We start from the raw sequence: 26,363 nt of genomic DNA, 5'->3' as shown, positions 1-26,363 counted from the left end.
TATAGTTGTGTGTCTACATATATATATATATATATATATATATACATGCGTTCGTGTGTCTATAGGTGGGTGTCTCCATTGTGTCTACACGTATGTGTGTCTACGTACACAGTATATGTGTGTGTGTGTGTGTGTGTTCAGGATTCCTGGAGCAGGGTCTGCTGGTGAAGGATGAGAAGAAGCTACGGGACCGCTACATCAACAGCCTCCAGTTCAAGCTGGACCTGGCCACCATCGTCCCCACCGATGTCTTCTACGCCTACTTCGGCATCAACTACCCTGAGATACGCCTCAACAGGCTGTTCCGGTTCAACCGGTATGCAAACGCACACACTCACTCACTCACTCACTCACTCACTCACTCACCCCATATATGTGTGTGCATGTGTGTATAATATATATGTGTGTGTGTGTTGTGTGGCAGGATGCTGGAGTTCTTCCAGAGAACCGAGACGAGAACCAACTTCCCCAACCTGCTGCGGATCTCCAACCTGGTCATGTACATCGTCATCATCATCCACTGGAACGCCTGCCTCTACTACTCCGTCTCCAAGGCCATTGGTCCGACACACACACACACACACACACACTCACAGAGCCTCGGATACTCTCGCACATAAACAGACACACACACACACACACACACACACACACACACACACACACACACACACACACACACACACACACACACACACACACACACACACACACACACACACACACACACACACACACACACACACCGTCAGTGTTCCCTTGGAGCTATCGTGTACGCCTGAGCAAAGCACATGTCTGCAGCGCAAAAGAGAATACAACTTCACTCACTTCCCATTTGTTTATCGTCTAAGAGGCACGGTTAAAGAAACACATCAGTTGACCTGTAAATGGAACATCCAAATAATACGTTATACGCTGTTTTGACGTCACCTTACCAACCCACTGATGGTGACCGTAGAACCATGCCCAACGCTGTCCAGCGATGATAGTGTGTAGTTCAACTTGGTTTTGTAAGACAGACCAATGAACAGTTAGGCACATTAACAGTGGCTATAATTTCATCGCGCTTTTCTATTCTCAAGTGTGCAGGACCATGAGTGATTGTAGTTTGTCGGTGTTGTAGTTTGTCGGTGCCATTTACCGTCTGAATATTAAGCCGTGTATCTTGTCATGGTCCTAGGGTTTAGATAGTGGTGGCCACAGTGTGCACATCAGATGTTGCTCACGGTGCCCCAAGTCATTTTCAGTGGGTTTGTGTGTTTGCTGACAGTTTAACAAGGAGAGGTAACATTGCACACCATGCACATAAACTGGATCAATGTTTTATCCTCTTTTATTTATTATCCCCTCCGTGTTATCTTCTGTCTGACACTCCTCTCCCCCCTCCTCTCTCCTCCTCTCCTCCTCTCTCCTCTCCCCCCTCCTCTTCTCCCTTCCCCGTCCTCTCCCCCTCTCCTCCTGGCCCCCCTCCTCTCCCCTCTCCCCCTCTCCCCCTCCTCTCCTCTCTCCCCCCCTCCCCCCTCCTCTTCTACTCTCCCCCCTCCTCTCCCCCCTCCTTTCCTCCTCTGCTCCTCTCCCCCCTCCTCTCCTCCTCTGCTCCTCTCCCCCCTCCTCTCCTCCTCTCCCCCCTCCTCTCCTCCTCTCCCTCTCCCCCCTCCTCTTCTCCTCCTCTCCTCCTCTCCCCCCTCCTCTCCTCCTCTGCTCCTCTCCCCCCTCCTCTCCTCCTCTCCCCCCTCCTCTCCTCCTCTCCCTCTCCCCCCTCCTCTTCTCCTCTGCTCCTCTAGGCTTTGGTTCTGACAGGTTTGTGTATCCGGATCCAATTAACCCAGAGTTTGGCCGGCTGGTCAGGAAGTACGCCTACAGTATGTACTGGTCCACCCTGACACTCACCACCATCGGTGAAACACCGCCCCCTGTCGAGAACTCTGAATACTTCTTTGTGGTCACAGACTTCCTGGTGGGTGTGGCTTAAGGCCCTGATATAATTATAATGACATTGTTATTGGGGTGGTCACAAAGGCTGTCAAAACTACTATTATATTTGAACAAGGTATAATATACTCGCTGTATTGTATTGTGTCGGCTGTTTGTTTAATGACGTGACTTATGGTGAGACAGGAAGAAATCGTCCACATGGTATTGTTGACCAATAGCAGGCGGTTGTGTTTTGGGGGGCAAACCTTCAATTTAGTATTTGCCAACATTCACCTTTTTTATTTTAAGTTTACCAGGACCCTTAAGGTTCACAACCGATCGCCTCGTGTAGACCTTTGAAATTAGGGTATCGTAAGGAACAGAGGGAATGATAGGAATACAAACCATGGAAGGAATGTGCTTTGATTGTGCCCTACATATATATGCCGAAACACGACTGTTAAGCGTTTACCTATTGCAGGAACTGAAACATGTCATGTTCATGCCATGGGTAGCACTGCTGTACTCTGTTGTTTCCTGCTGTGTGTCTTTTATTTACCCTCTCTCTCTCTCTCTGTCTCTGTCTCTGTCTCTGTCTCTGTCTCTGTCTCTGTCTCTGTCTCTGTCTCTCTCTCTGTCTCTGTCTCTGTCTCTCTCTCTCTCTGTCTCTGTCTCTGTCTCTGTCTCTGTCTCTGTCTCTCTGTCTCTCTCTCTCTCTCTCTCTCTCTCTCTCTCTCTCTCTCTCTCTCTCTCTCTCTCTCTCTCTCTCTCTCTCTCTCTCTCTCTCTCTCTCTCTCTCTCTCTCTCTCTCTCTCCCTCAGGTGGGAGTGTTGATCTTCGCTACCATCGTTGGTAACGTCGGCTCCATGATCACCAACATGAACGCTGCGAGGGCCAACTTCCAGGCCCGCATTGACGCCATAAAACAGTACATGACCTTCAGAAAGGTCAGAGAGTAAGCCAGCCAGTCAAATTTGAAATTTGACTAGTGTTTGCGTTGTGTGTCTGCCTTCAGTAAGTTAGTGAAATTGGTTTGGACTATTGTTGTGTGTCCGGCGTTCAGTAAGTAAATCAAATGTGAAGTTTGACTGGTGTTATTTGTCTTCAGGTGACGGTAGACCTTGAGAAGCGTGTGATCAAGTGGTTTGACTACCTGTGGACCAATAAGAAAGCTGTGGACGAGAGGGAGGTGTTGAAGTTCCTCCCAGACAAACTCAGAGCTGAGATAGCTATCAACGTTCACCTGGACACCCTCAAAAAGGTACAAACACGCGCACACACACACACGCACATGCAGGCAGGCATGGTCACATACACACATACAAGCTCTATATATTCAACTATTATATTATAATTAAACTATTATATCACAATTAGTGCTGTCAGTTAAACGCGTTATTAACGGCGTTGACGCAAACCAATTTTAACGGTGTTAATTTTTATTTATTTTTTCTTTGTCTCAAAACAAATAAGCAGTAGCCTGACTGCTATGTTCAAGGCTGTATGTTTGTATGTTCATCGTTTAATTGCACTATAGGCTTTTTTTTTTGTATCGTCCTGTTTTGATCATTATATGCATAAAAATGACTCGCGATTAATCGTGAGTTAACTATGACATTAATGTGATTAATCACGATTAAATATTTTAATCGCTTGACAGCACTAATCCACAGTTTTTCCACAATGTCTTGTTTTTTTAAAAAATGTATGATGACTATATGCTATGTAAGGTGACCTTGGGTGTCTTGAAAGGCGCCTCTAAATTAAATGTATTATTATTTATTATTAATCACAACCAATATATAACTATTAAACGCTGTGCATTAACCTGTATTCCATTGGTCCCGCCTCTCCGTCTCTCCTCCTCTCCTCCAATCTCTCTCCTCTCGTCTCCTCCCCTCATCCCCTCCTGCCTCTGTCCTCCCCCCCAGGTGAAGATCTTTGCAGACTGTGAGGCCGGTCTTCTGGTGGAGCTGGTGCTGAAGCTGCAGCCCCAGGTGTACAGCCCCGGAGACTACATCTGTAAGAAGGGCGACATCGGCAGGGAGATGTACATCATCAAGGAGGGGAAACTGGCCGTGGTCGCGGACGACGGCATCAAACAGTTTGTCGTCCTCAGTGACGGCAGCTACTTTGGAGAGATCAGTATTCTGGCCATCAAAGGTACGTTGACTCTCTCTTGCCGTCGCTGTCTCTCTTTTGTGTCTAATTCTGTCATCTTATTTCTGTAATGACATTTGATAGCCGCGACTAAATGTAAGCTTTGAGTCATCCTCGTTTCTTCTCCTCTCCTATTTTGTACCCTCTTTCCTCATCATTTCGTTTCCAGCGATTATTATTATATTTCTATTTAATTCTAATTAATTCATGTCCAGTTTACACTTCTTCTTTCTATGTTGCACTGTTGAAGGAGCCCGAGACTCAAGACTCTCATTGCCAGGGACCGCTGCTTCTTGTGCATGTGACAATAAACCAACTCGCATCTTAAATCCTGAGTCTCTCTCCTCTCTCCAGGGAGTAAGGCGGGGAACCGGCGTACGGCCAACATCAGGAGCATCGGCTACTCGGACCTCTTCTGCCTGTCCAAGGACGACCTGATGGAGGCCCTGACGGAGTACCCCGACGCCAAAGCCATGCTGGAGGAGAAGGGACGGCAGATCCTGATGAAGGACAACCTACTGGACCTGGAGGTGAGGCTGCTGCCCGGCAACACCGCCCACACACACACACACACGCACAGACACACGCACACACACACAAACACACACACAAGCGTTTTTGTGTCCCAGCATCCTCAGACGCACTGTACTGTCACCTAGCAACCCCACACACACCGCATCGGTCTAAACACCAGGTGACCCTGGTTGTTGGCCGTTGCTAGGCGACCAAAAGAGTTGCTATCAAGGAGTAATTCCACTGTAGACTACTGACAAATGTACTAAACTAAAAGCGTCTGCTAAATGCCCTTAATTGAAATGTTAATGCAGACTATACTGGTTCTAAGATATAGGAGAATATGAGAAAATAACTTGTGTGTGTGATGTCTGAGGTGACGCTGGCTTCTGATTGGCTGGTAGGTGGCAGCCCAGGGCCCGGACCCCAAAGAGATGGAGGACAAGGTGGACCGCATGACCTTGAACCTGGACGCGCTGCAGACCCGCTACGCTAAGCTGCTGGCGGAGCACGAGGCAGGCCAGGGCAAGCTGAAGCACCGACTCACACGGCTGGAGAAGAAGATGGTCCCGCCCACACTGCCCCCGGGGCCCCCCCCACCGTCGTCTTAGACAGGGAGGGAGACCCAGTGGGTGTGGCAGACCTAGGGAGAGAGGGGGAGAGGAAGGAGAGACCGGGAGGGAGGGACAATGCAGTTGTAGTAGTGGGTGGAGCGAGCTTGGAGGTGTGGAAGAGAGGAGGAGGAGGAGGAGGAAGGAAGAAGAGGAGGTCATTCAAAAAGAGGATGGTTATTTATTTTGTTTTCATCAGAATGAATGAACTACTGTTTTGACGTTGTGAGGTATTATTGCATTAAAATTCCTTTGTTTAATTACTGGATCTTAAAATGTAATCCTAGAATTATAGGGGATCAATTTTTACCCTGAAAAATACACAGAGGAACAGACTGAGGTTTCATCCAGGTGCGATTGAAAACTCGGAGAACAGATAACGTATCCGATCATCAATTTGAGCTGAGAAACTAAATTTTGTAGCACGAAACATTTTACATTTTGGTGGTACATCTATAGTCTGTGCTACCCTGAGATTCCATTGTTGCTTGAGTTTAGCGGTTTTGCTTTATAGACAAACAATCCTTCGCCATAAACATTCACTTCATTTAGTTCCTTACATTTTTTTCTATTTTAATGAATAAAAAGAATCATGTGTATTCATGCACAATCAAAAGATGCTTCAACAAAAAAGGTTACACTCATAGATTGAACGTATAATATATGTAACTATATATATAAATATATATATATATCTTTAAGTACAATTATCGAAATATATATATATATTATATATTAATTTATATATATAATATAAAACAATAAAGTATATATTTTCTCAAGATTCTATTTCTTATTTTAATGCAGGCGTCATCAAATAAGTTAACAGCTATTTGTAAATGTATGGATGAATATATTTATATAATTTATATAATTATTTTCCCTTCCATGTAGATAGTAAAAAATAATTGAGAACCACTGTGTACAAAAGGTATAAATAGATAATAAAAAGTGAGAGAGAGCGAGAGAGAGGGAGCGCATCAACGGCGTTTGACACGTAGCACTGCCCCATCCTTTCCTACGAGCTATGGTATTTGTAGTACTTTAAATTCGAGCTTCTTCCTAAAACAATCATGTCCCTTGACTTTGAGAACTACACTTCCCATCGGCACTTCAATGCGCATGTCTACACACGGCCACTTGCAGTACAGTGCGCGTTAGCTCCGGTGAATCAACTTTTTGCTAAATCATATTCCTCTTATTAATACCTACCTCTGTAACACCGGAAGACATTTATTTCTAGTGCTAATTAATTGTAGTTGAACGTCACTCACGAAAGTCGTAAGTTGTTTCTTGCGTTTCTTGTAAACATGTCATGGTTAGCTGAGAAGTGCTAACCTTTGAGTGCACTCTGCAGGACTTGCATATATAAGACTAATCACCTCAGGCATAGACCGAAACATGATTTACCATGTTAACATATACTTTAACACAAGATGCATCGCTAGCCGAATATCAGAAAACAAGTTTTCATTCATCAAATCTAAGGTGTAGTGTCGGTATGCTTCTGTCTACATACTCTGATTAAATTACTTTTAAGAGTGAAAAGGGGACTTGTGTCAACACATATTTAAGCTACCGTATTATACTACTCAGGTATTCCAAATTGTAAACATTATGTACATAGATTGCACAGTTGAGTCGGCCTATAAATGATAACTTCATGTGGTGTACGGCAATGTACTAAACCGTGAATATTTAAGCCATCTCTACAGAGACTCATGAATATGCATTATCTCTTGTCGGACTACATTTATATCGCTATCTGAATGAAGTATGATGGTGTGTATATATATGATGGTCTTTATATGAGTGTTTGGCTAGTAAATCGCCCTGAGTACCACCTTATCTATCCAAGGGTTACCATGGAGCCAGCCTGGAGACAGCAAGGCAAGGGGCGTGGCAGAGGTAGTGCCGGGTCAGGGGAGAGGTCACGACCTCCACAGAAGGAGGAGAGACCCGGAGCTGCTGCTGCCGCCCCTGCTCCCACCAAACCAGCTCCTCCTGCAGGAGTATGGGGAGGAGAGGAGAGAGGAGGAGGAGGAGCAGCAGGAGGAAGAGGAGCAGGAGCTGGAGGAGGAGGAGCAGGGGGGAAAGCAGGGGCCAAGAGAGGAGCAGAGGGGAGAGGTAGAGGAGAGGGGAAAGGAGGAGCAGCAGCAGAGGGGAATAAAGGAGGAGAGGGAAGAGGAAGAGGAGGTGGTAAGACGAACAACATCCCCTCTGCAAAAAATGAACAAAGTAAGAAAACGTTTGAAATGTTTCAATATTCTGTGCAGCACTCGGATAAGTCCATTTGTTGATACAGACTACAGCTTTATGACATGGTGTTGGATGTAGACATCTGACATGATGGCTTGTAAATAAGCTTTGTCATTGTACTGCAGCATGCTATGTTTATGCAACTTATTGTCTGCTATCTCCTGTCTCTCGAGATATGCTACTGACAAACTTTCTTTTGAGTATGAAGAGACAATTTGATTATTGATTATTACAGGATATAACAATATGTATACTTAGGTATTACTAATTAAGCATTGTGAAAATGTCACTAGGAAAGGATTGTGTATTACTTACTGCTGTGTGTTGGTCAGGCTTGACTGTCCAATCGAAGTTTGAGGAGATCAGGAAGTCAAACATGGTTGCTGCTCAGCGATTGGTCCAGAGCCATTACAGCTCCTCCTCCTCCGACGAGGAAGATGAAGAGATTGGGACAAGGGATGCGAAGAAGGGAAAGATTCTCGCCTCAACCTTTACGACCTACACGGTCCAGACAGGTAACACAAAGAAATCATACGTGTTTTGGTCTCTTCCCGACTCTACTACTACAACTCGCTGTTCACTTCCTCGATCACTCTTCTGTGGCTGGGTTCCAGTTTTTCCAAGATGCAGCCCCTAGACTGTTAACCAAGATATCAAGTTTTAAGCACTAGACGGACTGTCCCCACTTTATTTATATGTCTTTGATTGTTTTCTTCTGTGCAGATTGTCCCTATATCGACATTTTCAGTCTTTCTATTTTTTTTAATTTAGAACACACACACACGTCTTACACACACACACACACACACACACACACACACACACACACACACACACACACACACTCTATATCGGATTCAAAGTAATGCTTGTTTGTTAATAATGTGACTAAGCAGTTGCTTATGGGTATATGATTGTCATCAGAGAGCTGCAGTATCATATATTACCAATAGATGGTGCCCCTTGCATTCTCTCCACCCAACTAGTGGGGGGGTAACTAGGAATGGATACATTCCTATGAATGCTATATACCGGTGCACAAACAAATCCTACATATTTTTTATTAATTGTGTGTGTGTGTGTGTGTGTGTGTGTGTGCAGGTGGTGATGTGAATGGGCTAGAGAGGACCAATCAGTATGTGAGTGAGCTGTTCCAGTCCGGAGCGGTCACCTGCCTCATCTGCATTGCCTCCGTCAAGAGGATCCAGGCGGTACGAGGCACGCATGCATGCACACGCACAAGCACACACACACACTTAACACACGCACACACATACTTTGATCCCTTCCAAAGTAGTCTGTATGCTTCTCTTGGGTCCGTAGGTGTGGAGTTGTGGCGGGTGCTACTCTCTCTTCCACATCCCCTGCATCCAGAAGTGGGCCAAGGACTCTGCCTTCCTCGTTTCCTCCGTGACTGACGAGGACTTTGGTCAGAAGCAGCACCCGTGGCCTTGGTGAGGAGGCCAGCAGCTCTTTCACCGTCTCCTCTTGACGAGCAACTGAACAGTGAACTAAAGACCCTCTCCCACATAGTTCCCTGTCAATCACAAGCATAAACTTTCAGGCACCGCTAGTGATTGCGTCTTGTCCCCTTTCACACATGAAATAACAATTCTGGAATAGATGGGCCAAGGGACAATACACCATATGGTTGTAATGAAAAACGTCCAGTTGCCAGCCGCATTACCCGATAAGCATTGGCATGTTACGAATAAGTTCTCAACAGAGTCTTGTGATTGGTTAGCTCGCTCCATCTGAAATTTGCCTTGCGTCAGATGGACGTCACCCTTAGCGTGCCTCTCCCAATGAAGGTACTGCTTTCATTGCCCAGCACAGCTGTACAGGCAGTGATCCAGAAATGTTACGGATTTCCCAGAATATCGATCCCTGTTCTCATCCACTCTTGGCCCCACGCGGGAAATCTTGCATGGGGCCATGAGTAAATGTGTTAACGGTTCTTAAGTAAGTTAAGTTAACCCTTGTCCATCTACTCTAACCCCTGGCCTCTCTTCTCTACTTCTCTGTTGTCCTCTGTTCTCCCCTCTCCTCTTTCTCTCCTCCCTCCCCTCGTCCAGTCCAAAGTGTCGTACAGAGTACCCGCCCAGTGCCACTCCCAACAGGTGGGTTCCATCTCTGTACCATAGTTGTTGTATTGTCATTAAAGCAATGCAAAGCTGCTTCAATATTCCCCAGTCTGGTGTCTCAGTGTGTATGTTTGCGTGTGCATCTGTGCAGGTATGTGTGTTACTGTGAGAAGGTGCAGGACCCCCCTGTGGACCCCTGGCTGCTGCCCCACTCCTGTGGTCAGGTCTGTGAGCGACCTCTGACCCCCAGCTGTGGACACACTTGCCTGCTGCTCTGTCACCCCGGTAACGCACGCACGCACGCACGCATGCACGCACACACGCACGCACACAGAAACACAGGTTCATATACACTCAAACACACACAACCTGACACACATGCATAAACACACACAGCCTCGTACATTCATGTACACATAGAGCCCGACCAATATAGAATTTTTAAGGCCGATACCGATACGAATATTTTGTGATTTAAAAATCTGATATGCCGATATATATATATACATATTAAAAAAATATCCAGAAACGAGCAACAAAACAAACACATTTCCCTAACATTGGTTATTTGTAGTTATCCTTTAAATCCTTTTCACTCTCAGCTAACACGTAACAACAGCAAAACTGGACATGGTAGTCATGAATTAAGTCATGCTTATCGACTTTAGAGAATTGATGGGGATGTTCTTTTAATTGTTATTCAAGCAATGTATGTCTCGTGACAGTTGCCAACTTACCATGAACACACTTGCACACATGAACAACACCGATGATCTCCGTCGATCTCCGTCATTCACTCTGCCTAACTCTGGCTGAATCAGCGGGTTTGGGCGTTGGAGCGCCCTCTGGTGGACCAACTTCTTTTTTCTTTTTTTTTATATTCATTTATCGGCCATTATAAATGCCGATACCGAATAGTTTGAAAAATGCCTAATATCGGCCGATAATATCGGCCTGCCGATATATCGGTCGGGCTCTAGTACACACTAGGCCTGCAGCGGATTCGAATTGTATCCGAATCCGTTCGGTTCGTTTACCACAGTTCGGAGCATTCTGGAGATCCGCGGATTTCGGTTTCATGAAGGCATTGCCTTATGTAGCGTATTTTGCCTACTGTAGCCTACGTCCGATACAAAAGGGTGTTTAGGACCCAGCGGAATGCATTCTCTCCAGTGCTGCCCGAGCCAATGATACTTTTCCCGCCCCTCCCTTCATCCTGTCAGCGTTCAAAACAAACTGGGCTTTTCAAGCGCACGATTCCTAAATTTAAAGAAAGTAATTGATACAATTATATTCTAAATATACGGGAGATAAATACAAACGGGTGATAAGCGGGATAACGGCCTTCGAGGTCGACCGGTTCGATGGAAATAATGGACAGGTAGAGGCAACTCTGGCTTCATGCTGCGCTCGTCGCCAGAGTTCTAAGCCTCGTCGGCCATTATCCCTTACATGTTACACTCAGTGCACCATGTTTTCAAATGCATTTAGGGGAACATTTATTGCACAAAAAAGCCTTGCAAGTTGTCTGATTGCAGTCAATTAACACATTGCAAATAGCCTGTGGGTCTCATTCATTTTTGTGTTTCTCCCCCAAACCCTCCGTCAAAAAAAAGTCCGCCTATTTACTATCACGGACATGATCCTAATCCGAACCGTATCCGAAACCGAGGCCCAAAACGGTTATCTGAACCGAACCGTGGACACACTGATCCGTTTCACCCCTAGTACACACACACACACACACACACACACACACACACACACACACACACACACACACACACACACACACACACACACACACACACACACACACACACACACACACACACACACACACACACACACACACACACACACACACACACACACACAAATCACAATAAAGTTTGATATATGTACATTAATAAACATACATCCAACCTTTTTATTATTTTATTGTCATTAATGTGTGTGTGTGTGTGTGCTCACCAGGCCCCTGCCCTCCCTGTCCGAAGATGGTCCACGTTGCCTGTATGTGTGGCAAAGGCCGCCCTCTACCTCGTCGCTGTAGCAACAAGGTAACAACGACGGCTACCATGGCTAGCTCCATGGTCACACACACTAATCACAAAACGATATATAAGCGATATATGTACATAATCCTGATGATAATATTAACATTATATTAAAATGTTAATGTTAAATGTTATAACACGGCTTCTAACCGAATACATTTAAAAGAAAAGTTGTTTTGTCACAAAATACGGTCAGCACATACTGTCCTCCTTTTTTTATGTTTTAAAAAGGATTTGAATGCTTCCACAAAAAATAATGGTCTGTTGGCTTCCAAGGTTGGATATAGCGTCCAGAGCAACGGACTGCTATTCAGAAATATCAGACCGCTGGATGACATAATTGACTTATCAGAATAGTGTATTCAGCAAAGCTGTGTAATAAATATACAGGAATACCTCTATTGGTTCACTATGCAGACATCTACTAAATTACCTTAAAATGATTATTGCATGGCTTTGTCGAATACACTATTCTGATTGGTCATTCGGGGTATTTAATGACGCGTTATTTCTGAATAGCAGACCATTTCTCCAACCATAGAATCTAACTTTTGTACCGGAAGCCATAAAATAATTTAAAATAAATCACATTTGTGACTTAAATTGATTTAGTAGGTTAGCCGTGTAATAAGCTGAATAATGTACAGTGGTTAAAGTGAAATAAACCCTTTCCTTGCATACTATGTTCATAGGCGGTGGTGCCTTGCTCTACCAACAAGATGCAGAGCAACAACTTAATCATCATGTTCCTCAATAACTGTGTGTGTGTGTGTGTGTGTGTGTGTGTGCGTGTGCGTGTGCGTGTTCTGTCAGGCCTGGTCATGTCAACAACGATGTGGAAAGATGTTGCCCTGCAAACAACACAGCTGCACGCAGCAATGTCACTCAGGTGCACACACACACACACACCCATAGGGGCTCTAGCTCTGATACCTGTTATTATGTTTCTGATATACTCTCATGTACTGTATTTCTATCATCCTTTACACAAGATCTCTTCATATGATGCATAGTTATGTAATATAGAACTCAAAACATATTCCTCACATCATGTATATTTATTTCCTAACTAGAGAACACTTAAAATAAATAGAACCTGTTGGTATTGATGACTTGATTTCTCTCTCTCTCTCTCTCGCTCTCGCTCTCGCTCTCTCTCTCTCGGTCTCTCGGTCTCTCGGTCTCTCTCTCTCTCTCTCTCTCTCTCTCGGTCTCTCTCTCTCTCTGTCCCTTGGTCTCTCTATCCTTGTCTTAATGTCCGTCTCCTCCCCAGGTCCCTGTGCACCTTGCCCCAGAGTCAGTGTTCAGAAGTGTGTTTGTGGACGGGAGCAGACGGAGAGGGAGTGCGCCAGTCCGTCCTGGAACTGCAAACAGGTTCTCCCCCTCCCCTGCTTTGTTTTTCTCCTGTCCTGCTTATCTCTAAAATGTCCCAGACTCTATTATCTTCTCCTTCACATCTCCTACCCTCCTCACCCTATCTCCTTCCTCCCCTCCCCTCTCCTCCCCCTCTTGTAATAAATGTCATTTAATAAAGCCAAGTAAATCTGTATGTCAGTTAGTAGGTCAAAATTAATATACGACTCCTCTCCTCCAGATGTGTTCTTGTGTAGCATCTTATCCTAGCTGTCTTTGTTGTATACGGGGAATGGGTTAACCTAGCGAGTGTCAGTGCTTTGCACTTGGTTCTATGAACATCCTTAGGTTACCAACAGTAACAGCAGTGTGAGTCGCTTTGGATAAAAGCGTCTGCTAAATGCCCTTAGTGTCAATGTAATCATACCTCTACTCCTCCTTTCCTCTCCCCTTGTCTCCTTCTTCCTTCCCACCCCTCCCCAAGGTGTGTGGAGGGGTGTTGTCGTGTGGCAATCACACCTGCGACCGAGAGTGTCACGGGGGTCTGTGTGGGGCATGCCCGCGCACGGGGGAGAGGGCCTGTCCCTGCGGAAAGTCCAGTGAGAGAACGCGCACACACACACACACACACACACACACACACACACACACACACACACACACACACACACACACACACACACACACACACACACACACACACACACACACACACACTTCCCTATGTACTTTTAGAGTTGTGTGGCTTCCTATCGATCAAACATCATCAACAACCAAGTCCCCTGATGGATGGCATTTTGTTTACTGTGTGTGTGTGTGTGTGTGTGTGTAGAGTGTTCGCGCCCATGCACGGAGGAGGTCGGGACGTGCGGGGACACGTGTGACCGTCCACTGACGTGTGGGATACACACCTGCTCCATGAGATGTCACCATGGCAATTGTGAGACCTGCAGACAGGTGAACACACACACACACACACACACACACACACACACACACACACACTCAGTAACTCACCCAGTCACCACAACATGTGATCATTCATCAACGTAATGAGCACATTAATGCTTGATCGACGACCTGTGTTTAATTGATGATTTTAGTTGAACAAGGTAAATAGATTATTTGTACAGGTTGATTGGTCAATGTTCTTCCTCTCTGCAGGAGGTGGAACGGTCGTGCCGGTGTGGCCGCTACAGCCGCGTGGTGCCCTGTCACAAGGAGTACCTCTGTGACACCAAATGTCCCAACACCAGGAGCTGCCAGAGACACCAGTGCAGAAGAAAGGTTCCCCTTTTTATATCAGACAAACATTGAGACATATATCCCCCACACAGACAGGAGGCGCTGTGTCCAATTCACATCGCAAACTGTTTGCAATCCTTCTTTGTAGACTATATTGTTTTTAGATTTGATTTTATTATTTCTTAAATCTGTTAACTCTTAAGTCTTTAGCTCGCTATGCTATCATGCTGCCCAATATTATAAGTACTGGTTAAACAAAACCTTTTGCATGCTATGATTAAATGCATCCCACTTTGATCCCAAGTAAAAGTTAATAAGAAACTTTGGAATGCTATGGTAACATACTGCTCACTGTTATAAATACTTGATAAGCACAGCCTTTAGATTGCTATGCTAGCCGAATGCCCACTATATGAGTACTTGTTAAACACAGCCTTTAGCATGCTATGCTAATATACTGCCTAATATGATGGGTAATTCTTAAAAAATAACCGTTGGAATGCTATGCTCACAAACGGGCAACTATTTTGAGTAATTGTTCAAATGAACCTTTCGCATTCTATGCAAATGTCCCTGTTGTGCCACAGTGTTGCCCCGGTAACTGCCCACCATGTGACCAGAACTGTGGACGATCGTTGGGCTGCCGCAACCATAAATGTCCCTCAATCTGTCACCAAGGTAACGTGCACACGCACACACACACACACACACACACACACACACACACACACACACACACACACACACACACACACACACACACACACACACACACACACACCCCCTCTACGCAGAAACGGTCACTTCAGATGAGTGTGTGCCCGGTGGATTGTGATTGGCCGGGACAGCCACAGCGAGAGAGGTTCAAGGGTCAGACTCCGGAATGTTCTGAGTCCACAGCACCTTGTGTGTAGTAGTGCACGTCTGTGTCCGATGTGTAGGTTGAACAACCGCGGTGTGCAGGAGGTCATTGTGTGTTATTTCTTGGTGTGTACAAGAGAGGTGTGTTTTGGCATAGTTTTATATTGCTTTATGGTACCCTACACTGAGAGCATCACAAGTAACAATATAAGTACCAGCTCTTATCCTTTATCCCTGAGGTTCCTTCAATGTGCTTTTCAATGTGGGTCTAAAGCCGTTTTATTGTTCGCCGACTTGTAAGCATATGTGACTAGTGGAACACAAGTCTTGTTTTGTCCTACTTACTGCTTGTCCAGCTCTCGACCTGTTTATTAACTGTTTGGTTTTTATTCACTTTTTGTACTGCTTTTCTATGCACTACATATATTGGTATATTATGTGTGTGTGTGTGTGTGTGTGTGTGTGTGTTTGATGGTGTGTGGTTTTGGTGTGTGTGTGTATGTGTCTTTATGACCCAAGAGAAAGAGCAATTGTTTGCCTGCTTTGAGATTTGGTTAAAAATGATCAAAAAGCTGCATGACACCCACCCAAACAAATGCATGAACGCAAGCACACACACACACTCACAGGCCTCTGTGTCTTTGTTGAGTTGGATTCATGAGTTTAACCAGGATGCAGAGGTCATCGCTTTCCCATACACATGTAAAGTTTGTGTGTGTGTGTGTCTGTATGCGTTTGTGTGCAATTTGTTTGTGTTTAAATGTCCTCCCTGTCTTTTGTGTCCAGATAGGGGGATAAAAGCTAATTTATTCGTCTCTGTCCCTGGATTGGCTGAAAAGATAGAAGATAATTGATGGGCTTTTCTCACTTCTGATTGGCTACCCTGACCTTTTGAGGAGCGAGGCCGAGATTGTTAGATGCATGCAAGTCGGGGAAAGGTTTCGGCGTAACACAGGAAGCATAGGTCATCAGATGGCAACCGCCACATTCCACGTCTATGTGTGTGTCTGTGCGTGCGATGAGTTTACCGTTTGTGTGTTTGGCTCTTTGTGTGTGTTTGTGTTTAAAGGTCTCTGGTTTTTAATTGGAAGTTAGGCCCCTGAAATTAGGTACGCTATGTTCAACTGTCGCCTTTTTGTCGATGGCCTAACAAACGCCTTCGGCTGAGTCGTCCAGCGCGACAGACGGGGAGGGACGATCATCAAGGGATGATGGCGCAGAGACCAACTGATGGAGAGAGAGGATAGAGGACAGACCGACAGACTGATGGAGCGGTGAAAGAGGATCCATATAATGATTAAGGGATAACGGACAGAATGAGGGATGAATCATAGAGGACACACATGATGGAGGATCGACAGAAGGATGGAGGATCGACAGAATGATTAAGGGATGATGGAGACAGGATGATGGATGAATCAGAGAGGGCATAGGATGGGGGGATGATGGAGGACGGATAGAAGGATGGAGGGATGACAATTAAAGTGTGTGTGTGTGTGTGTGTGTGTGTGTAGGTGCCTGCTATCCGTGTCCGGAGACGGTCCAGGTGAAGTGTGCGTGTGGCTCTTCCTGCTTGGTGGTCCCGTGCGGGAGGGAGCGGAGCACCAAGCCCCCCCGCTGCAAGGAGCTCTGCAGGTGAGCCCCCCAGACCAGCGCTGTAAGGAGCTCTGCAGGTGAGCCCCCCAGACCAGCGCTGTAAGGAGCTCTGCAGGTGAGCCCCCAGACCAGCGCTGTAAGGAGCTCTGCAGGTGAGCCCCCAGACCAGCGCTGCGTGGGGACTGGATATCCACTCGGGACGGCCGTCCCTGTAGGAAATGCGCTGATTGCTGTAGTGTCAAATGAGCTTTAAAATATGTTAAATAAATCGTCAACACGTTTAGAAATGTTGAACAGCTGAACCCAAGTGAAACGATTTGAGTTCAAAACTTTAAACTTTGAATGGATTGAGCGTAACGGTATAAACATACAAACATACAAAAATCTCTAATAGTTCAATTAATATCTAAACCTAAGTGATTCAGTTTGCACTTGGGTCTATTCTTATGATAATTATGAGTATGATGAGTAATAGAAGTAGTACTAGCATGATCCATAGGGGTGGTATACATTGGTATGACAGTAACCAAAGGTAAGGCATCATTTGTGGTGGCAGAATGTGTTTGGAATTGATTCTCTCTTGTCCAGCTTCTTTATAGCTAGGCCACAGAACCATAAGGCTCATACCGTTCGGCCCTCAGGAGTCCCAGCTTGCTTCGTTTGTGTTCTTGCGTAACGTGAAGAAAAAGGGGTTTTACGGAGCATTTAGAAACATAGCCCCCCTCATTGTTTGCCTCTCCCACAAGTAGACCCCCCGCCGTGTACGAAGAACCTCGCATCCTCCCATAACCTCGTTCTCAAAGACTAAAACCGAGGCTTCTTTTAATAGGACATTGTCCTGCTCAGTAAATGAGAACCAAACATCTGGATGTCCATGTCCAACATGTGTCTGTCCCTTCAAGTATGTGAGTTTATTTGTTCTGAAGGACATGCTGCTCTGCCAAGGGAAGGCAAGAGCCTCCATCGGGACCCAGTGTAATCTAAACCGCAGTCGCACACATCAACACCAGACTCTCAACGGGTATAATACCCATCCATGTTTTAGGCCCAATCCCATTTTTACCCATTACCCCTTCCCCTTACCCCTCCCCCTTGTTTTGAAGGGAAGGGGTAAGGGGTAAGGGGTAGAAATGGGATTGGGCCTTAACATAGTGTAAAGATCAATTTATTTACATAATGAGGGTTAGATGATTGAATGATAGTGTGCAATTTCATTCAAAGAAAACATTGGAGTCTGAAGGTGGACAATATGTGGAGGAGATAGGTCCCAAAGTTTGTAGCCAGTAATAAATAATAGCATTTATTATAACAAAAATAAATAAAAAGACAAAAAACAACAATGGTGGAGCGCTGCTTGCAGAACTCGCCTGACTATTTCAATGGAAAGTGTTCCAGAAAGTCTCCCTCTGCTCTGTGTCTCCAGGTCGCCTGCCTCCTGCCACCACCCCGCCAGGGAGGACCACCGCTGTCACCAAGAGGCCTGCCCCCCCTGCCGCCAGCCCTGCCTGCTGGCCCTCACCCGCTGCAAACACGCGTGTCCTGCTCCCTGCCACGACCGGGTGCTCATCAAGTCTCAACAGGTAAACACACCTGGCCAGTCCTCGTTAAGAGACACACACCTGGCCCGGTCCTCGTTAAGAGACACACATCTGGCCGGGTCCTCGTTAGGAACACGCACACCTGTCCTGGCCCTCGTTAGAGACACACACCTGGCCCGGTCCTCGTTAGATATACACACCTGGCCTGGTCCTCGTTGGGAACACACACACCTGTCCTGGCCCTAGTAAGGTAAACACACCTGGCCTGGTCCAGATACACAAACACAGCCACTTTTGCCAGTCAGTTTGACACACCTGTTCTGGTCCTTATTAGATATACACACCTGTCCTGGTCCTGGTAAGGTAAACACACCTGTCCTAGTCCTCATTATGTAGAAACACACCTGTCCTGCTCGTGTAGCCTCCAGTAAACTCTGTCTCGAAGCATGTTGTCCTAGTGACGTCAAATGTAAGTCGCAGTAGGACCGTCAATGTCAATGGCTTGTGTCGAGTTCACATAATGAATTCTTGTTTCCAGACCAAAGTGGGATATTGTATCATTTGTGTGCGTGTGCATGTGTGTGTTAGGCCAAAGTGGCCGGCCCATGGGAGCAACCGACGGAGCCAGCCTTCGTACAGAAAGCTCTGCCCTGTCCACCGTGTCAAGTACCTATACCAACGTAGGTGATGTGGGACACACACACACACACACACACACACACACACACACACACACACACACACACACACACACACACACACACGCATACGCACACGCACAAATGCAGACTCACACACACATGCACAAATGCAGACTCACACACACATGCAGACCCACGCACACTCACATGCAGACTCATACACACACACGCACATGCACACACACACACACACACACACACACGCGTGCACACACACACACACTCAAACATCTGGTGGGCCGATTCACTAATGTTGTTTAAGAAAATAAGTATTTAGAACTCTGTGTTTTTACGATTGGTCAATGTTATTGAAGTATAAATAACTTGCTTATGAATTTATTATAAATAAAGGATCCTTGAAAATTAGCTTTAATGAATACATTTTTAACTAGCTTTAATACATTTGACATACTTGGTTGTTGGGCATTACGACTTACAATATAAATGTATATAAAATGTACACGTTGATAAAGACAATTAACAATGTATGATTGATGATGGTTTGTAAAAAAAAATAAGGTCAACTTTGTGATTTGCACAAACCCACACACATACACACAGAAACTTGCACACATGCACAGTCATGCTGTGGTGCTTTGGTCTTGTCATGGAACATTAGACCTGAGGCTGTAAACATGCTGCATGCTGTGAGTGTGTTTGTTGCCACACATTTTTTAAACATTCTGGTAGCTGCCAACTGCCTGCAGTTTTGCGACGCATTTAGTGACTCCAAATCCTGTGTGTCTGTGGACGTGTGTGTGTCCGTAGACGTGTGTGTGTCTGTGGACGTGTGTGTGTCTGTGGACGTGTGTGTGTCTGAACCCCTGCATGCTAGTGTGGGTTCTTCTGGGTTTCATATAATAGCAAGCAACATAATAAGCCAAGGTAGAAGTTCCCGGTTCTACCTGTTACTACTGGTATGTGTATCTCACTCAAGCACTCTATGCTTAGCAACCACAATCGACAAGGGATAATGACACTTAGGATGGCGATGATAATAGTTATGGTGTAATTATGTAATGATGACGGTAAGGTTAATGGTGATAGCTGATGTTGTTAATATGATGACATTTATACGATGCTAAGATGCGTTGTGTTTTGTGTGTTTGCAGCTCCTGCCTTGGGGAACATGAGGTAAGTTGGGGTCATGGGCTTTCATCTTTGTGTGCGTCTGATTCTCTTCTTTTTTTTTATCTCTTCACCCTTTGACCTTCATGCCTGCGAGTGATGCAAAAATATAAATATCTGCACACTGCAAATCTCTTCATCTCATCCCTGACTCCATCTATCCATCTGCAACGCTCTCAGCTTCTGTCCCCTACAACGGTTTGGTTTCGTCCTCCTTGCAGCCGTTTGTCCTCCTCTGTCCTCTCTCGTATAATCTATCTCTCCCTCCTCATCCTGGTAGTGCTTTTATATTCCTGGCACAGGCTGTCTCTCTGTCCCCCACATCGTCTCTTCTCTGTCCCTCTCTTCTGTCTTTCCACCTCTCTCTCTCTTCTGTCTTTCCACCTCTCTCTCTCTCTCTCTCTCTCTCTCTCTCTCTCTCTCTCTCTCTCTCTCTCTCTCTCTCTCTCTCTCTCTCTCTCTCTCTCTCTCTCTCTCTCTCTCTCTCTCTCTGTGTTTGTCCCAGTCACCTCCAGACAGCTTCAGGAGGTGGTGTGTTTTTGGAAGGAGAGTGGTAAAAATCTGTATTCTGTTTGTCTGAACCCTGTGGCACTATAGTCCCGTGTGTGGTGTTCCACAGCGCCCACGAGACACTGTAGTGCTCAGAGCATCCAGTTCGTCAGCTCATTGGACTTTTCACCTCGTGCCCATTTGGTTCTTAACGCTTGCTGTGGGAACAGAGAATATGTCCCTTTACCTGACAACCCGTCTTGCTATAAGGGGGGGTTAACGATTTGATGTTCGCATGTGTGTGCGTCTGTGTGCGTGTGTGTGTCTGTTTCAGGTGAGTCCTGTTCCATGTTACAAGCGAGGGCCGTTCACCTGCAAGCGACCTTGCGGACGTCTTCTGACCTGTGGCAACCACACCTGCACCAAGGAATGCCACACGGTATCCAAGGGGAACAAGTCGGGGGTGAGTGCGACCGCGGTAAATAACTGCATCTTCATTCCTTCCTTACGCCCGCCGTTTTATCCTCCTGGGGTCATTTTAGAAAATTATAAAAAAAAAAGTGAATCTCTCTCTCTCCCTCCCTCCCCTCCCTCCCTCTCTCTCTCCCTGGCTCTGACTCCCCTCCCCCTTTTGCAGTGTGAGGAGTGTGAGGTGGGCTGCTGTAAGCCCCGCCCTCGCGGCTGCCCCCACCCCTGCTCCCTGCGCTGTCACCCGGGAGACTGTCCCGTCTGTCAGCAGATGATCCGCCAGCGGTGCCACTGCAAGATCACCCTGATATACGTAGAGTGCACGTACGTACACACGCACACGTCCTCACATACACATACACATGCACTCGCACAGTTACATTATACAACCACTCCACATTCAAATGGGGTACGGATGTCACCATTATGGGGCGGAGACTTGGGGCAGCCTAGGTTTTTCTTTTCCCCTAAATCTCTTGGTTTTTGACTCTTTCTTTGTAGCTGAAGGCTTCCTAGAGCAAGATGCTCCCCAACCCCTACCATCCCCCTAAAGACATGGATCGAACCTTTAAAAGGAATACTGAAAACATGAAAGTCTGCTAAATGACATTAAGTACATTAATGCAGTAGTAAATATCTGGTTCTTCTAAAATATATCCTAGCGCTCCTCCTTAACCACCTGTGATACTCTCCATCACCGGCCATCTGTTTCCCACGGCAACGCACACCTGGGGATAGACACGGCAGCTGGTTCAGGTGTGCTCTCTGGGCCTGTTTTATTTTAAGGTCAAAGGTGACACGTGGGTGTGTGTGTGTGTGTGTGTGTGTGTGTGTGTGTGTGTGTGTGTGTGTGTGTGTGTGTGTGTGTGTGTGTGTGTGTGTGTGTGTGTGTGTGTGTGTGTGTGTGTGTGTGTGTGTGTGTGTGTGTGTGCGAAGGAAGCTGCAGTCGGCCGACCGTGAATCCAAGATACAGCTGGCCTCCTGTAACAACCAGTGTCCTAAAGAGGTATACACACACACCCTACAGACACACACACACACACACACACCCTACAGACACACACACACCCACACACACACACCCTACAGACACACACTACAGACACACGCACATACGCACACCCTACAGACACACACCCTACAGACACTCACTACAGACGCATGCACACACACACACCCTACAGACACACACCCTACACACACACACACACACACACACACACATGGACGTAAGGACCTACTTGTTCTGCTTTGTGTTCAACACACCTCGGCTTGGAGAGTAATGCATCATGAGACCTCTGTTATCAAACCGGCTGTAAGTGTGTGTGTCTGTGTGTGTCTCATACCTCTACTGACGATGTTGGAATTCACTGTTCGAGTGTTGAGGCTTTCCAGGAGAGAGAATGTATCCGTCTCTCTCGCTCTCTCTCTCTGCCTGTCTGTCTGACTCTGTTTCTCTCTCTACTGGTCCCTCTCTCTGTCTCTCTCTCTGTCTTCCTATCTGTGCGTCTCTTCCTGTCCCCCTCTCTCTCTGTTTCACTGTCTGCTGGTCTCTCTGTCTGTCTGTCCATCTGTGTCTTTCTTGCTGTCGGCCGGCCTTTTTGTTCATACCACACCTTTGTTTAGGTTTCGTGTTCATTTTCTACCCATTCCTGATATAATTAACTTAGCTTGCCCATGTTTTCAGAAGCCTATCATAACAGCATACCTGGGTGCACGGCTCTCTCCTCAGGAAGCTCGTGTGTTGCTCTGGCTGAAGGGAGGATCTGTCAGTAACACACGGCTCAACGCACGGAATCTCACAGCGAGTACACACTAGGACACACTGACACACACTGAGACACACTGGAAAAGACTGACACACACTGAGACACACAGAGAGACACACTGAGACACACAGAGACACACTGACACACACTGACACACACAGAGACACACTGAGACACACTGACACACACACAGACGGAGAGACACACAGAGAGACACACTGAGACACACTGACACACACTGAGACACACTGACACACACAGAGAGACAGAGAGACACACAGAGAGACACACTGACACACACTGACACACACTGAGACACACTGACACACACTGACACACACTAGGACACACACTAGAACACACACTAGGACACACTGACACACACACTGACACACACTGACACACACTGACACACACTGGAAGACAAAACACACTCAAACACAAAGCTCATCACACTCAAGCACACACCCTGAAGCACAGGGCGGTCTCTGTAAGGAAAACAGTGAATGGTCGGGTGGTCCGCCATAACCTTCTGAGATCACATTACTGTTCATCATGATGATTCTCCAATGCAACTTAAAAAGGACAGTAGAAACTCTGACTCCGTCTGCCTGTGGGTCTCTCTCTGTCCGTCTTACTCTGTCTCCCTCTGCATCTTTCTTTCTTTCTTTCTTTCTTTCCCTCCATTTCCTTTGTTCCTACTCTTGGTAATCAATTAAGCTCTGGCGCCAGCCACACACACACACACACACGCGCGCACACGCACACACACGTATGCACACACTTTCCCTTTTTCTCTCTCCTCTTTCTTAACGTGTGTATTACTTTCACCTGGGAATGATTTAGTTTTTTCATTTTGTCATAGTTACTGGCACACACACACAAACACACACACACAAACACACTGGAGCACTCCACAGACATACATGCGCACACGGACAAACACAGAGTGGGTATTGGAAAGGCCAGCTGAAAGTGTTTTGCTCTGTTTTTCCTTGGACTGCGTTTCTTACCCGACAACAAGTCCAGTGTTTGAACTCCTCTGATCTTGTGGTTTCTATGATCTTGTGCTGTGCTACGGATGAATGCAGCCGGTGCCAGAGTGGTCACTTCCAAGTGCTTCACTGTTAGATGCTACCATGGGGCTATTTAACAGAAGGATATAGAATATACAGTGTAAAAGTTTTTTCAAGATTATAGAACTAACAGTGCGTGTGTGTGCGTGTGCGTGTGTGTGTGTGTGTGTGTGTGTGTGTTTGTGTGCGTGTGCGTGTTTGTAGCTGAGTTGTGGTCACCGCTGTAAGCAGGTGTGTCATCCCGGTCAATGTGAGGAGATATGTCAGCAGAAAGTGAAAGTAAGATGTCCCTGCAAGAGGATCAAGAAGGTACACAAACACACAAACCCACACACACAAAAGCACACGCGCACACGCCAGGCATGCACACTTGAAAGGCAAAGCACAAATCGTGGGTTTTTCCGCATATTTATTTCATACAAATATTTAATAATATTAAAAAAAATTATATAACATGTCAAATAGCTGGAGTTCCTCATAACTGTCAACGTGGTGGGAATTCAATATATATCTCACATATTTAACATTTGCCTCTCAGTTGCCTCTCTTTTGTTTTCCTCTTGGAACCTGCAATATGTGAGGCAGAGTTTGTTTGGCCCCGGAGCAGGAGATTATCCTTGCTCTGGCAGTGTAGCCGGTTCTCCTACCCGCTGGGCTCACTACTCACTGCTGTGGGTCACGAATAACAATGCTCATTTGACCGCGAGGAGATTAAGGCTAGCATTCCCATTAGCCCTTTTCTTGTTTGTTGATATTCTGTCTTTCCAGCATCCTCCAATTAGGGTGGGTGGTGGCAGGGTCCGCAATGTTCACCCTCATTTATTAGTTCAGAGTTTCGTTTATTGGTTCGAATGTGGATTAGGATCTGAATGTTAGTTTTAAAAGGGTTTTCTTTTCTATTAGGTTTGTGGTTAAAGGCTTCGATGTTTATTGCTGGGTTTATGAAAACCAGAAACCAATATTACATTTAAATGTAGGATAGGCGGTACCTTGCAATGATTTGACAAAACATTGCCTTTCCTACCTTCACGGGTTCATAATTATCATTATAGTTTATTGAAAAACACTTGTATTGACACTTTAATACCCTAAAATAAGAGGAATGAACAAAAAAATAGGATTATTTCTCCACTGTTATTCAAATACAAATACAAATGGTTTTGATGCCTCAACAAATATGGATACAGATACAATACTGGGCTATCCGCACATCCCTAATTATACACACTTGGAATCCAATCTATTATCTCAAGTCTAATTTACGTGTGTGTGTGTGTGTGTGTGTGTGTGTGTGTGTGTGTGTGTGTGTGTGGGGGGGGGTGTGTGTGTGTGTGTGTGTGTGTGTGTGTGTGTGTGTGTGTGTGTGTGTGTGTGTGTGTGTGTGTGTGTGTGTGTGTGTGTGTGTGTGTGTGTGTGTGTGTGTGTGTGTGTGTGTGTGTGTGTGTGTGTGTGCGCGCGCGCGCGTCAACACATAGGAGTTCCCATGCGCTAAACTTCAAGAAGACCAGAGTTTAGTGGAGTGTGACAGCACCTGTAAACAGCATCTACAGAAAGCCAGCCAGGTATACACTGACACACACATGCAAAATAAAATGACATAAATTAATATACTGTACAATATGACCTATAATGTGTGTATGTGCTTCAGTTGAAGGAGGAAGAGGAGAAGGCAGCAAAGGAGGAAGAGCAGAAGAAGCTCCAGGTATGACCCTGTTTCCATGGTTACTGGGAATTTGTTTCCATGTACACCAATGTTAATATTGATGCATCGATCTGATTAGCTCTTACCTAATTGGTTAATAGTGTTATTGAAGCTGTGATCTGATTGGACACATGTTTATTTAGAAGTGTGTCTCTCACGGATAGTGTTCATGCTGGAATCATTACCTTTTATGGATTGATTTATATAACGTGATTCTATCTACACTGTTGTGATTTTACCACATTTAATTATTAGGTTTAGTATAGATAAAGCATAGACGTCGTAGATGTTTGTATCGTCTGATAACCATTATCCTTTGGACCCCCTTCTAACAGTGTGTGTTCCTCCTGTGTGCGCGTGTGTGCATTCTCGCGTGCGTTCCCAGGCGGAGTGCGAGGCGTTTGAGAAGCGACAGAAGGGCAGGAGGAGAGAGAGAAGGAGGAAAGGAGAGGTGGAGGAGGAGAGAGAGAGCTGGGCCAAATACAAGCTCTTCCTTCTGCTGCCAGTGTGTGGAGTCGCACTGGCCGCTGCTGTCTATTACCTGATGTAACGCTGTGTGTGTGTGTGTGTGTGTGTGTGACATAGATGCAGAGAACATGTGTGTGTTGTGTGGGACTTTATTGTTGAGGTGTACATGTACACTCATAGCCTGGCCTTTAACACCGTCCGTGTATGTCTGGTCTAGTTCCTGAGGCGACTGGATGAGCCCTAAACAAACACTAAAACAAGCCGTGGTCTACAGCGGTCACCGTGGAAACGACATTGATGATACATTAATTCGATGTGTTTCTATGCAAATGATTTTCTCTAGTGGAAATAAACGTGAGAAATGCCAC

The 26,363-nt window shown here is 45.8% G+C and overlaps 2 protein-coding genes across 2 annotated transcripts in view; both read left to right on the top strand.

The window, feature by feature from the left end:
• The window catches only part of cnga1b (cyclic nucleotide gated channel subunit alpha 1b), a 10,062-nt gene extending 4,864 nt beyond the window's left edge, over positions 1-5,198 (top strand). Inside the window, exons 8-15 of the mRNA XM_056576235.1 lie at positions 142-316; positions 425-561; positions 1,785-1,957; positions 2,736-2,861; positions 3,023-3,175; positions 3,846-4,077; positions 4,429-4,604; positions 4,992-5,198. Of these exons, the coding sequence (XP_056432210.1) occupies positions 142-316; positions 425-561; positions 1,785-1,957; positions 2,736-2,861; positions 3,023-3,175; positions 3,846-4,077; positions 4,429-4,604; positions 4,992-5,198 (1,379 nt within the window). The remainder of the gene's footprint in view (positions 1-141; positions 317-424; positions 562-1,784; positions 1,958-2,735; positions 2,862-3,022; positions 3,176-3,845; positions 4,078-4,428; positions 4,605-4,991) is intronic.
• A 1,110-nt stretch (positions 5,199-6,308) lies between these two features.
• LOC130370523 (NF-X1-type zinc finger protein NFXL1-like) lies at positions 6,309-26,363 on the top strand. Its single transcript, XM_056576277.1, has 25 exons — positions 6,309-6,479; positions 7,057-7,436; positions 7,790-7,972; positions 8,559-8,668; positions 8,781-8,911; positions 9,533-9,577; positions 9,693-9,826; positions 11,519-11,604; positions 12,415-12,490; positions 12,875-12,975; positions 13,439-13,553; positions 13,787-13,911; positions 14,119-14,241; positions 14,787-14,877; positions 16,575-16,695; positions 18,080-18,236; positions 18,783-18,874; positions 20,008-20,029; positions 20,847-20,975; positions 21,150-21,304; positions 21,917-21,986; positions 24,030-24,134; positions 25,301-25,387; positions 25,474-25,527; positions 25,913-26,363. The coding sequence occupies exons 2-25, from the start codon at positions 7,064-7,066 to the stop codon at positions 26,075-26,077; spliced, it is 2,850 nt and encodes a 949-aa protein (XP_056432252.1). The 5' UTR covers positions 6,309-6,479; positions 7,057-7,063; the 3' UTR covers positions 26,078-26,363.

Source organism: Gadus chalcogrammus, chromosome 17 (genome assembly GCF_026213295.1).
Source record: "Gadus chalcogrammus isolate NIFS_2021 chromosome 17, NIFS_Gcha_1.0, whole genome shotgun sequence".
Lineage (NCBI taxonomy): Eukaryota > Metazoa > Chordata > Actinopteri > Gadiformes > Gadidae > Gadus > Gadus chalcogrammus.
The sequence above is the reverse complement of the archived record's forward strand: the minus strand, read 5'-3'. Positions and strand labels throughout refer to the sequence as shown.